This window comes from Pituophis catenifer, unplaced genomic scaffold (genome assembly GCF_029215685.1).
Source record: "Pituophis catenifer annectens isolate HBS135680 unplaced genomic scaffold, rPitCat1.0.hap2 SCAF_1, whole genome shotgun sequence".
Classification (NCBI taxonomy): Eukaryota; Metazoa; Chordata; class Lepidosauria; order Squamata; family Colubridae; genus Pituophis; species Pituophis catenifer.
In genome coordinates, this window is record NW_027256881.1 from 342,200,270 (window position 1) to 342,213,868 (window position 13,599).

Genomic DNA, 13,599 nt, shown 5'->3' on the forward strand with positions numbered 1-13,599 from the left:
TTTTTCCTGCAACCTCTTGGCCGAAGAGGTGGTTAAAAAAAAAAATGCTTTGAAAAGTCTCCGACGATCCCAGCTGAGTTGCCGGATCGGCAGAGGCTTTTCAAAGCATTAGAAAAAATGCTTTGAAAAGTAAAAAAAAAAAAAAAAAAGTTGGCCACACCCACCCAGTGACATTACCCCACCACCACCAAGCCACACCCACAGAACCGGTAGTAACAAATTTTACATTTCCCCCCTGCACGAGGCCAGATGCTGAGACTCCAGAAAGAGTGCAGAGAGGAGCAATAAAGATAATAAGAGTTCTGGTGGTTTGAATTAGATGGTTTAGCCTCTTAACAAAATGAAATTCAGTGGTGAAATAAGTAAGGTTTTCACTTAGGCAAGAAAAACCGTATGCACAGGTACAGAATAGGTAGTACCTGTCTTAATAGCAGTAACTGTGAGAGGGATCTTGGAGTCCTAGTGAACAATCACTTAAATACAAGCCAGCTGTGTGCAGCAGCTGCTAGAAAAGCCATGGAAATCCTAGGCTGCATTAACCGAGGGACCGATTCAAGATCATGTGAAGTGTTAAGACCACTTTATGAAGCCTTGGCAAGGCCACACTTGGAATCCGGCATCCAGTTTTGGTTGCTACGATGTAAAAAAAGATGTGGAGGCTCTAGAAAGAGTGCAGAGAAGAGCAACAAAGATGATTAAGGGACTGGAGGCTAAAACATAGGAAGAACGATTGTGGGAATTGGGGATGTCTAGTCCAGTGAAAAGAAGGACTAGGGGTGACACGATAGCAGTGTTCCAATATTTGAGGGGCTGCCACAAAGAAGACATGGTCGACTTATTCTCCAAAGCACCTGAGGGCAGGACAAGAAGCAATGGATGGAAACTTATCAAGGAGAGAAGCAACTTAGAACTAGGGAGAAATTTCCTGACAGTTGAAACAATTAATCAGCGGAACGACTTGCCTCCAGAAGTTGTGAATGCTCCAACACTAGACGTTTTTAAGAAGATGTTGGATAACCATTTGTCTGCAATGTCTCTGGAGATTCTCAGTCATCCAGGTCATGGTTGTCCCAAAGGGGCTTTTTCAAAAGGCAGCTGGGCTTAGTTTTTCCTTGAAGACGTTTCGCTTCTCATCCCAAGAAGCTTCTTAAATTCTTCAGAAGTGAAGAAGCTTCTTAAATTCTTCAGAAGTGAAGAAGCTTCTTGGATGAGAAACGAAACGTCTTCAAGGAAAAAAAACATGTCCAGTTGCCTTTTGAAAAAGCACCTTTGGGATTTGTCCGGAATGACATAGGGCCGTTATGGCGAACCTATGGCACTGTTGGGACTCCGACCCCCGAGGCCGATTTATCGGAGGGAGAAGGCTCCGAACATGAAGGAGAGGAGTTGGCCAGGCCTCCCTCTCCAGGACCCTCTTCTCTGGCAATGCCTCAGGTGTCTCCCGAAGGAGAAGAGATTGGCCAGGAGCCAGGTATCTCCTCACAGTCGGACAGTGACGGAGATAAGTCTTGGCTGGATCCACGCCAGCGTCGGAGAGACAGGCGCGCGCAGCAGAAAAGGAGGCGTGCCAGAGATTAAGCTGAGTCACTGGACCACACCCCACAGGGGATAAAAGGGGGTTGAGGTGGCCATTCAGACTCTGTGACGGACAAAACAAACTACTAGCAAGTCACATTGTATCTTTGAAACGTTATCTGCCTTGGATTTAATACGGACTGGACTTGACAATTTTTGAACTGTGTGTATCTTGTTTGGGTTTATCTGTCGGAGGAACAACCCCTCCCTTTGAGTAAAGTTCTTGGCAAGCAGCTACTGGGTTGCTGCCAATCCTCTTATTGAAAGAATTTGTTGTCTGCCTGTTTTATTTAACCCCTGGCTATCTGTTTGTGTGCGTGTGTGAGACGGGGACAGAACAGGCACTCGTGCCACAGGTGGCACGCAGAACTCTTATCGGTGGGCATGCAAGCGTTGCCCTAGCTCAGCTCCCAGCTGATTTTCGGGCCTTCCGGGCCCACCAGAAGTCAGGAAACAGGCTATTTCCAACCTCTGGAGGGAGTGGGGAGGGCTGTTTTTGCCCTCCCCAGGCTCCAAGAAAGGTTCTGGAGCCTGGGGAGGGCGAAAAAACGGATCTACGGGGCCCATTGTGCCATCACGTGCCAAAAGCGGGGAAAGCACAGGGGTGTCACGCACGCATGTGCGTGTGGGTGAGGCATATTGAATTATGGGTGGGTGCTCCTCTCACTTTTGGCACACGACGGCAAAAAGGTTAGCCATCCCTGACATAGGGTCTCCTGCTTGAGCAGGGGGTTGGACTAGAAGACCTCTAGGGTCCCTTCCACCCTAGGATTCTATGTTGTACCAACGTCAGCCTGAACCGAGAATAGAGGAAGCAGAAGAGGGAGAAATAAACAAGAGTGTGTAGCAACCAACAGTGCCATCCATGTCCGTAAGTGCTTGGCAAAAATTGTGCCCTGAAGATCCTACAATTTGTATCTTGAAACTAATCCTTGGCATTAACAATTAAGGTCTTTGTTTTTGTGGAGTTTGAAATAGAAAATAGAGGACATTTATTGATGTCAAGTAGGCTAACGTGACATGCTGACTGGAAGAATGGGGTACATAACAGCCCGAAGGCAAAATAGCTGTTTTTTAACATATTTTTTGACACCCTGCCAACCGCATCTTGGGTGGGTCCGTTTTTGTGGTTTTTTCAGTTCTGGGTGTAGCAAGATCTCCTTCCTTGTTTTGTAGGTATCATGACCCCCCTTTAAAAAAAAAAAAAAAGAGCAAGAGACCAAAAAAAGAAACAAAGGAAAAAAACATTATGCACGAGCAAAGATAACTCACATCCCAGTAATTTTTGATCACCGCACGTGAACTTTTGAGAGGCTTTACCAGATGAATCACATCACACCGCTGAACAGTTGCTGGTGAGGGACTCATTTTTTGAGCAGGTGAGTTGGGGGGGGGGAAACCTGGGGGGGGGACACAATTAAAAAAAAAAATATTTTCCCTTTCCATCTTCTCTCTGTTCAATCGTTCAATGTTCTCCAACCTCCTTTGCAAGTCGTCTTCTTCTTCTTCTTCTTCTTCTTCTTCTTCTTCTTCTTCTTCTTCTTATTATTATTATTATTATTATTATTATTATTATTATTATTATTCCTTTTCTCCTGCCTCTGGCATCATTGGAAGGGATAGCTGGCAGCCCGATGCTCGGAGAGGAGCTGTGTTCAAACTCTGCCCTAGACCGTCCTTGGCTTAACCCTGATTTGTGGGCTAAGACCATTAACCGTGATGGATATTCCAGAACAGGTTCTCACTGCATCTTAACACCAAACTCCAGGAAAGTCACTTTTGCATCAAACGTGATTATCCATCCCAAGGATTGGAGGCTGCCACAGGCTTGGTTATATGATGGGCAGCTATAGACATGCTTTGAATCAAGAAATTAAAAAAAAAACAAACCTATTATCTATTTTGAGTAACGAAATCTCTCTGGCTAAAGAAGGGTTTTTCCCTTGCTTTTTTGCCCCTGGACAAAAAAACATAGGGGGAATCCCATGCCATCTCCCAGTACTAGAAGACAGAAAAAAGAGATAAGCATTGGTTGATTCTCTAATATCTCCGACAGTTATCACACGGTAGATCCTTTCCCTTATCCCTTCCCTGGCTTTGAATCCAGAATCTTCCACTCTCGGATCGATTTGGTTTCTATAAATCTCAAGATTGGAAGCCACCCGCTCAAGTTTAGGAGAAAGACTGCAAAATTTCTCCTCAGGTTTCTCCTGGAAGTGAAGTTTCATCAGATTTAGGGACAGATTTGACCTGCGTGTTACAGTGTGGCTGCGTTCACACAACCTAGTCAAGTAAAGACTTAGCCAACGGATTGATTTAACGTTTCCCTTAGTTATTTCCCCCCCCCCCCTCGCTCAGCGTAGTCTGCGCCTCAGAACTGACGGGTGAATTTACAGTTCGATGTAATGTGTGAATGCGGAAAAATGGGTTTGTTTAATAACTGGGTTAAATGTGTGATATGGACCCAGCTGTTTGGCAAGATTTTCTCTCTCTATGGTGGGGTCGGCTCTCCCGGTAGAGATGGCCGTGATTTCTTTTGCTTTTGGCTTGAGATGTGATCTAGGAATCACAGTTTGTCGAACAAACCAGGTTTAAAGTAAATCATGGCATCGTATAATGAGCAATTTGCAGCCATCGGGCATGTCCACATATTAAGCCGTTATTTAGTAGGGGTGTTGGAAATGGATTAATTCTGAGAGCAGGTACTAAATGATATTTTCCCCCCCGTTGTCCTAAAATCTCTATTTTTGAAATTAACATGGCACTAAATCTGTATTTCCCCCCCCCTTCTCACTGCTTTTTCTTCATAGTATGTGGCGATTTTATCACTTGCCATCTTTTATTCTTTTTTTTTTTTTAAAGTATACTTTTTTTTCTTCTTCTTCTTCTTCACCGCAACACTTTTATTTAAGAGCTTAAATCCGTAGTTCTTCTTTTGGTGGTCAAAGGATTGATGGAGCGGTTTTCTGCAAGAGAAATCGATTAGAACAAACCGATTTTGTGTGAACTCTTCCCTGGATTTAAGGATCCTGGGATGTCCTTTCTTAGTTTTTTTTTTAACCGCACCAGACCCGTGATTTAGGATAATAGATTAAAAACTCTTTTTTTAAAGACTCTTAAATCGTCGGTTGTGATCCTCGGTTTACTGACTCAGCCACAACTGATTAGGGTGACCCAAATATAAGAAACCAGGATTTACATACTCCGGTAGCCGGAATGAAGCATCGTGCTAAACTATAACCAAGCCAAAAAAAACCCCAAACCCCAGGTTATGACTAAGCTTGAATCGTGAATGTAAATTACTCATCAAATGAGGGAATTCTTCCAGAGTCCTCTTACTAGGTTTTACAAACCGCACATAAAAATGGTTTATTTATAACGTCCACCCACCTTCCAGGTGCCTTCCAACCACAAACGAAAACGAACAAATAGAAACGGAACCGTGGTTAAAATTAGCTTGATTGATTTATGCAATGCCTTTATTGATTTATGCAGAATCTGGGCAAAATTCTCCCGAATCTTTAACTATTTCTCCGCTGCGAGAAAATGAAATCCAGGTTTAAGAGTTGTACGTGTGCAAGCTTCGCGATGCTACAGCTGCTTGTGTGGATGCGGGTGGGCAGCACCGCAGGGGTGGCGTCGAGACGGATTCCCGTTTCCCCAGCAACTACAGGTAGTCCTCGGTTTTACGACCGTAATTGAGCCCAAAATTTATGCTGCTAAGTGAAACATTCGTTCGGTGAATTTTGCCCCATTTTTACGACTTTCCTTGCCACAGCTGTTAAATGAATCGTTGCATGTGTTAAATGAGTAACACGGCTGTTAAGTGAATCTGGATTTCCTCGTTGGCTTTGCTCGTCAAAAAAGGTCGCAAAAGGGGAATCACGTGACCCCGGGACACTGCGACCGTCATAAATATGAACCGGTTGCCAAGCATCTGAATTTTGATCATCCTTGGGGATGCTGCAATGGTCTTAAGTGTGAATCACGGCCGTAAGTCACTTTTTTCATTGCCGTGATAACTTTGAACGGTCACTAAATGAACCGTTGTAAGTCGAGGACTACCTGCAATGGTGATAGTGTTCCTACCGGATTAAGGAGTTGGGCCAAACCTGGAAAAACAACTTCTGCTCCATCCTCATTTCTGAAAGTTTCCTGGAGGATGTTGAGTCTTTAAGTCTTTGTCTGCCTGGCCTACCTTGCAGGGGTGTTATGGGGAAAACAGGAAGAGGGAGAACTAAGTACTCTGCTTTGAAGACCTAGAATTAAACGTGGTTGCTTTATAAATTTCAATACATATAGTGCTCAATTTACAAGTATTCATTTAGTGACGGCACTGAAAAAAGTAACTTAAGTTATGACCGGTTATCACATTTATAGCAGCATCCCCCAATGATCATGTGATTGATATTTGGCCACTTGGCAATTGGCATATATTTATGACCATTTCACAGTCCCGGGGTCATGTGATCCCCTTTTGCGACCTCCCCAGTCGGCTTCCGACAAGCAAAGACAATGGGGGAAGCCGAATTTGCTTAACGACTGCACGATTCACTTAACAACGGCAGCGATTCTCTTAACGTAAGCCTTGGTAGTACAGTGGTTTAAAGCACCCTGTTATTAAGAACAGCTGCTTGCAATTACTGCAGGTTCGAATCTCGCCAGGGTTCAAGGTTGACTCAGCCTTCCATCCTTTCTAAGGTAGGTAAATTGAGGACCCAGATTGTGGGGGCAATAAACTGACTTTGTATAAATATACAAAAGAATGAAGGCTATTGCTTAGCGCATTGTAAGCCGCCCTGAGTCTCCGGAGAAGGGCGGCATATAAATCAAATTTAAAAAAAAACCCGTAAGTGAATGTCGTAAAATGGGGCGCAGCTCACTTAACAACTGCCTGCTTAGCAATGGAAATTTGGGGCTCGGTTGTGGTCGTAAGACGAGGACTAACCGCAATAAGAAATCTAAATGGCACTAATAAATAGAAATCACCATGGCAGTTGGTACAATAATCCGCAGCCTCTCCCTTGCAGCCCGGCACAGTGTGTGTGTGTGTGTGTTTTGTGCCATACACACAGCTTTGGGGGTTAAATCACTGCAGTTCAGTTAGTAACACGGTTGTTAAATGAAATCTGGCTTCCCCATTGACTCTGCTTGTCAGAGGTCACAAAAGGGGATCAGATGGATACTGCATCCATCCTAAATCTCAGGGGCTGCCACAAAGAAGAGGGAGTCAAGCTACTCTCCAAAGCCCCTGAAGGCAGGACAAGAAGCAACGGGTGGAAACTAATCAAGGAGAGAAGCAACCTAGAACTAAGGAGAAATTTCCTGACAGTTAGAGCAATTAACCAGTGGAACGACTTGCCTCCAGAAGTTGTGAATGCTCCAACACTGGAAGGTTTTAAGAGGATGTTGGATTCTGTTATTATTAACCATTTGTCTGAAGTGGTGTAGGATTTCCTGCCTAAGCAGCGGGTTGGACTAGAAGACCTCCAAGGTCCCGTCCAACTCTGTTATTCTATTCAATTCTACACCCAAATTTTCATCACTTCATCATGTTGATGCTGCAACATTCGTAAGTGTGAAAACTGGTCATAAGTCACTTTTTCAGTCACGTCGTAACTTCGAATGGTCACTAAACGAACGATGGTCAATCGAGGACTACCTCTAAATAAAACGTAAAATCCTATTCGTTCGGGAGGGTTCCCCCCCACTTTCTTCCTGTCAGAAATTGCCTTGATTTCACTGATTCTAAAGAAAAACCGCCGTTTCCCTTTTTCCCCGACTAGAAAAAAGGCCTATTGCAGCGGAGAGATTTTGGAATTTCTAAAGTCTCTTTTGATCGCTGAGGTCATGTACTCATCAAAGAGAGAAGAGCGGTAAATTGATTGCACTGTACTGATTAGGAAATCCTCATGAAGATTGCTCAAGGGTTTTAAATAATGACCGGGGTCGCGTGCCGACGAAGCAAAAAAAAAAAAAAAAAGCTGGTAAACTGATTGCATCGGCGTGCTGGAATGGTGCCAAACCCCAAAATTAGAAAACAGCATGCTGACGGCTGTAGAAAAGGCAAATGCTATTGCAACACTTTTAATCTGCTTTTCCTTTTTCTTTTCTTTTCTTTCTTTTCTTTCTTTTTTTCTTTTTTTGAATTTACACCAGGCTTCCTTCTGCGGTCCACGGGCGCCTCTACCAGGAATCGTTCTGCAACCTGAGGCAAAGAATTTGAAGGCTCGCGTTGGCGCATCGCTTCCTCTCCGGAGATGCTCGACCTGCCTTTGCATCTTCCAATCCAGTTCAGCTTCTCGGAAGCCGGATTCGGACACCTGGGTTTTGCAACCCGTGTGCGGCTGCTGTCCTAAAAGCTGCTCTCTTTTCCTCCTCCGGCAACGCAGCTGGTGTCCTCGCCACGTCTTTCCAACCACAAGACCACCTGCATTGCCCACTGCGATTCCTTTTCTCCACAACGGTTTCTTTTCTCCACAACATGACGGACCGAAACCAGCTGTCCTTCTCCTCCTCCTCCTCCTCCTCCTCCTCCCTCCCTTCTTCATTCCCTACTTCTGCCTTCAAGCCAGCGCTTGGCTCCGTCCGTGGCCAGCAGTCCTGCTCTCTCCTGACCGCCACCGAGGATTTCAACATCATTCTGTACCATTACAACCTCACCGGACGGCTGAGCCACCGGCGTCCCGAGGAAGACCACCTTGACGTCCTCAAGATCATCATCATCGCCGCCAGCTGCCTCATCATTTTGGAGAACCTGGTGGTCCTGATGGCCATTCTCTTTAAGGTGAGAAGCCGACGTTGGATTTTCACCTGCCTGGCCAGCATCTCTTCCAGCGATCTGCTGGCCGGGATCGCTTACTTGACCAACCTCTGCTTGTCAGGCCGGACGACCTTCCAGCTGTATCCCTACATGTGGTTTCTCCGTGAGGGGATCCTTTTCATCGCCTTGGCGGCCTCCACCTTTAGCCTGCTGGTGACGGCCATCGAGCGCTTTAGCGCCATGGTGAGGCCCATCGCGGAAAGCGAGTCCGTCAAGACGTGCCGTCTCCGGAACTGCATTTTCTTATCCTGGTTCTTGGCCTTTGTGATCGGCCTGCTTCCTTTGTTCGGCTGGAACTGCATTTGCGACGTGCCTCGCTGTTCCACCTTGCTGCCTCTTTACGCCAAGAATTACATCCTCTTCACCGTCATCATGTTCAGCATCATCCTGGTGGGCGTGGTGAGCCTCTACTGCTCCATCTACTGCTGGGTCGGGAAGCGGGTCAAGCTGGGCTTCTCCAACGGAAGCCGGAAGAGGTCCCTGCGGCTGCTGAAGACGGTGCTCATCATCCTCCTCACTTTCCTGATCTGCTGGATCCCTCTCTTCCTCCTGCTGCTGATCGACATCTTCGACAAGAACAAAGCCCTGAAGCTGCAGAACGTCTTCGGCTGGTTCGTCACCTTGGCGGTCTTCAACTCCTTCATCAACCCCATCGTCTACTCTTTGAAAAGCAAAGAGGTGAGGCGGGCCGTGGTGGAGCTGCTCTGCTGCTGCTGCATCTCGGCAGGGTGGCAAGGCCCCCGCGGCTGCCTCGCCCCCAGCGACCATCCCCCCAGCTCCTCCACAGAGGTGGGGAGCTCCTTGAAGGTGCGCGAGAGCTTCCGGAGCCCCGTGATACAGAAACGGACCGCCAGGAAAGAACCTCTCTCCAGCAACTCCAGCATGCTGAGCGCTTTGGTGGTCAGTGATGGCTCCGGCCAACCTTACCCACAAGGTTAGAAGATAGGTCTTCTGCAACATACCGAGACCTTTGAATGGCTGATGCCCGATGAGGGGACTTGCTCAGTCCGTTGCCCTCTTTGATGACCAGTGGTCAGCCAAGGGTCAACCAGTGGACCAGTGAAATGCAAAAGACGTCCTGTTCCAAGCACATCTTCCTTGGGCAACCTCACGCGTTCTGAAGAGGTTCCTTGTTCTTGACTTCGCTGGCTGATGTCAGCCCTTCCTTCCCTTTCATCCAGCTGCTTGGCCTTGACTTCTGACATAACCCTTCGTTTTCACCGGCTGATTTCTTGCAGGACTCAGTGCTTCTGTAGGAACGCAACTGAATCTCAAAAGCTGGAGCAGCCCAGGGATGAAATCCAGACAGTTCTGACAGGTTCTGGAGAACAGATAGCGGAGATTTTGAGCAGTTCGGAGAACCGGCAAATGCCACCTCTGGCCGGCCCCAGAGTGGGGTGGGAATCAGGGGTGGGTTCTACCTACCTTTACTACCGATTCGCAACGGGATCCCATGTGCAGATCGCTGATGACGACATCCAGGGTGGTGGGCGGGGCCTCCCACTGGTTTTACTACCGGTTCTTGCGAACCGGTCCTAACCGGGGGCAACCTACCACTGGTGGGAGTGGAGATTTTACAATATTCTTCCCCCTGGAGTAGGGTGGGAATGGAGATTTTTGCAGTATCCTTTCCCTGCCACGTCCACCAAGCCACGCCCACAGAACCGGGAGTAAAAAACAATTGGACTTCACCACCGGAGCAGCCTATTCTATGACTGTATTGGCACACAATTCTTCTAATGGGTTTCGAGATGAATGAGAAAACTCTTGTTAAGAAAAGAGGACAGGTAGTCCTCAACTTACAACAGTTTGTTTGGTAACCATCCAAAGTCACAACGGCACTGGAAAAAAAGTGACTTATCACTGTTTTTCACACTTTACAACCATTACATCTCCATGATCGCCTGATCAAAATTCGGGCACTAGGCAACTGACTTGTATTTATGACGGTTGCAGTGTCCCCCGGGGGTCATGTGATCCCCTTTTGCGACCTTCTGACAAGCAGAGTCAACGGGGAAATCTGATTCATTTAACGACGGTGGCAAGAAAGGGCATAAAATGTGCCAAAACTCACGCAACAACTGTCTCACTATTGTGGTTGTAAGTCAAAGACTACCTGTATTCTACCTTGGGGCATTCTTACTGGATTGGTACATCCAGTAATTTTTTTAAAATAAGCTTTCAGCAATCGGAACCCGATAGGTATTTTGCTTCATATCCAACAGTACAATGGGACACTCGCTGTATTTTATTAAGACTTTTTTAAAGCCTCATCATCCATCCGTCCGTCCGTCCGTTCATCTACTGGGATGACAACTGAAATAGTCAAGGGATTATTTCCCACTTGTTTAAAAAGTTACAGCAATTACAGCAAAGGCCAGTTCTTCGTAGAAAGTATTTTCAAATGTATATACGTCGACTGAATTCCGCTGCTGAAATAGATTTTCTTTTGTCCTATGTAGACTTTTGAAACAGGGTGTGTTCAGCTTAGATTGAACATTCTTAGACCGAATGTATATTTTTTTTTTTACAAATTATTCTTTTATTCATGAACTGCATTTCTCTTGCAAACTGAAACAAACATGAGTACAGAAATCTGGTGTGAATGTATGTATGTTTTCCTCTTTTTTTAAAATAACCTGCCTTGAAAGTTTCTTCTTGAGATGCTAAAAAGTATTAAATAAATAAGCTAAATGTATCATACAGGGTCAGAAATAGTCAGTTTTGTTTTGTGTATTGGGAAGAAAGATGAAAACCAAACGCAAATCTCCCAAGTGTTTTCCAAACTCAACAATTTTTAAGATTGTGGGCTTTATGTCTATAGAGATTCTCAGCAGGAGTGGGATTCAGAAATTTTAGCAACCAGTTCTCTGCCAGATTGCTGGGTGGGCGTGGCCATGGTGGCCATGGCCTACTTGGCTTCCTGCATCATGGGGGGTTGTTTTCGCCCTCCCCAGACTCCGGAGGCTTTCCTCGAGCCTCTGGGAGGGCGAAAACAGCCTCACCCGGGCTCCAGAGGCCCTCTGGAGGCCGGAAATGGGCCCATTTCCAGACTTCCAGAACTTCTGGGAGGCCCATTTTTCGCCCTCCCAGAACCTCCGTGTGGGCCCTGCACTTACCTGGCATCCAAAACGGGCTGTGTGGAGACTCCTGGGAGGGGAGGGGTGGGTGGGGGTCAGCCAGTCCTTGCAACAACCAGGAGTCCTGGTGGCGCAGCATACTAAAGCACTGTTATTAACAGTGTTATTAACAGCAGCTGCCTGCAATTACTGCAAGTTCAAATCTCACCAGGCTCAAGGTTGACTTAGCCTTCCATCCTTTCTAAGGTAGGTAAATTGAGGACCCAGTTTGTGGGGGCAATAAGCTGACTTTGTATAAATATACAAAAGTATGAAGGCTATTGCTTAACTCATTGTAAGCCGCCCTGAGTCTCCGGAGAAGGGCGGCATATAAATCAAAATTTAAAAAAAACAACCAGTTCGGTGAACCAGATTAAAATTAACATCCGGTTCGCCCAAACTGGTCCGAACCAGCTGAATTCCACCCGATTCTCAGTCCTCCAGGTCATGGTTGTCCCAAAGGTGCAACTGGACTTTGTTTTTCCTTGAAGACGTTTCCCTTCTCATCCAAGAAGCTTCTTCAGTTCTGATGGTTCTTCAGTTCAATCAGAACCGAACAAGCTTCTTGGATGAGAAGGGAAACGTCTTCAAGGAAAAACAAAAATTCAGTTGCCTTTGGAAAAATGCACCTTTGGAGCATTGTGGCCTTCAACGCCTAGGAGGCTGGCTTGGGACATTCTGGGAATTGAAGTCTACACATCATAAAGTTGCAAAGGTTAAGAAACCTCAAGACATTTTAGCAATCCACGGACGGAAAGTATGAATTGCATCGCATGAGCGAGAAAGGACCGATTAGAACATTTTGTGCTGAACAAGGGTGTCCCTCAAAGTTTGAGAAATTCCATGGGAACAACTTTTCTTAAACAAGAGGAAATGTAATTTAGCTTGAATCTTATGTCACTCATCCATTTACAAAAGAGGACCTGAGACTCATTTGCATCCGGAACAGCTGTTGATCAATGCTTACCCATGATGTTGTAATTCTTAGTGTTTCCTACCCTGGAATTGGATTTCATAGGTTAATCATAGAAAGGGTATAGGGCCCAAAAACTATGGTGCTTGCACTATTTACAAACTATATATACAAACCACTCCATGCATCTGATGCAGTGAGCTGCATTTCAGAAAGTTTCTGCCTTTGAATAAAATTGGTGAGCTGCAAAAGAGGCTATCAGACTTCTGATGTTGGGCTACCCTGGATCACATTGGCTGGGGTGTTCTGGGAGTTGAAATCCACCCCTCTTAAAGCATTGCTGGCTGGGGAATTCTGGGAGTTAAAGTCCACCCCCTTAAAACATTGCTGGCTGGGGAGTTCTGGGAGTTGAAGTCCATATGTCTTAAAGTTGCTGAGGTTGTGAAACACTGCCCTAAGGTAACACACTGCTTACATACACTATTTACAATACAAGTAATCCTTAACTTATGACCACAATTGAGCCCCAAATTTCCATTGCTAAGAAAAGGCAGTGGTTGGATAAAATTTGCTCCATTTTATGATCTTTGCTGTTAAACAAATCATGCAATCATGAAGTGAATCTGTCTCCCTTTCCTTTACTAGTAGGAAGTCAGCTGGGAAGGTTACAACTGGTCACCCCATGATCTCAGAACACTGCAAGCACCAGTTGTGAAGCACCCACATTTTGATCACGTGACTGTAGGGATCCTGCAATGGTCGTAAGTGTGAAATAATGTGTGAAATAATAATAATGTGTGAAATAAGTGTGAAATAATGTGTGGCTCATTGCCCCACATTTCCTAGTCATACCACAACTAATTGCAACAATCTACTACATATTGATTTTACCGAAAATAACATTGAAAAGGCACTACGCAACCTAAAACCATCTCTATCTATTGGCCCTGATGGATTATGTGCCTACTTCTTAAAAAAGCTTTCCACTGCCATAGCAGAACTTCTAAGCACAATCTATGAATTATCTTTCAGAACCAGCTCCTTGCCTAACCTATGGTCATTAGCCACGGTCATCCCTATCTTCAAAAAGGGAGACCCCAGCCTAGTTGAAAATTTCAGACCAATCTCACTGTGTTGCGTCACCTGCAAAGTCATAGAATCAATCATAA

At 45.6% G+C, this 13,599-nt stretch overlaps 1 protein-coding gene across 1 annotated transcript; it reads left to right on the top strand.

Annotated features, from left to right (window-relative positions):
- Positions 1 to 8,059: 8,059 nt before the first annotated feature.
- S1PR4 (sphingosine-1-phosphate receptor 4) lies at positions 8,060 to 9,443 on the top strand. Its single transcript, XM_070931880.1, has one exon. The coding sequence runs from the start codon at positions 8,060 to 8,062 to the stop codon at positions 9,335 to 9,337; it is 1,278 nt and encodes a 425-aa protein (XP_070787981.1). The 3' UTR covers positions 9,338 to 9,443.
- The last annotated feature ends 4,156 nt before the right edge of the window (positions 9,444 to 13,599 follow it).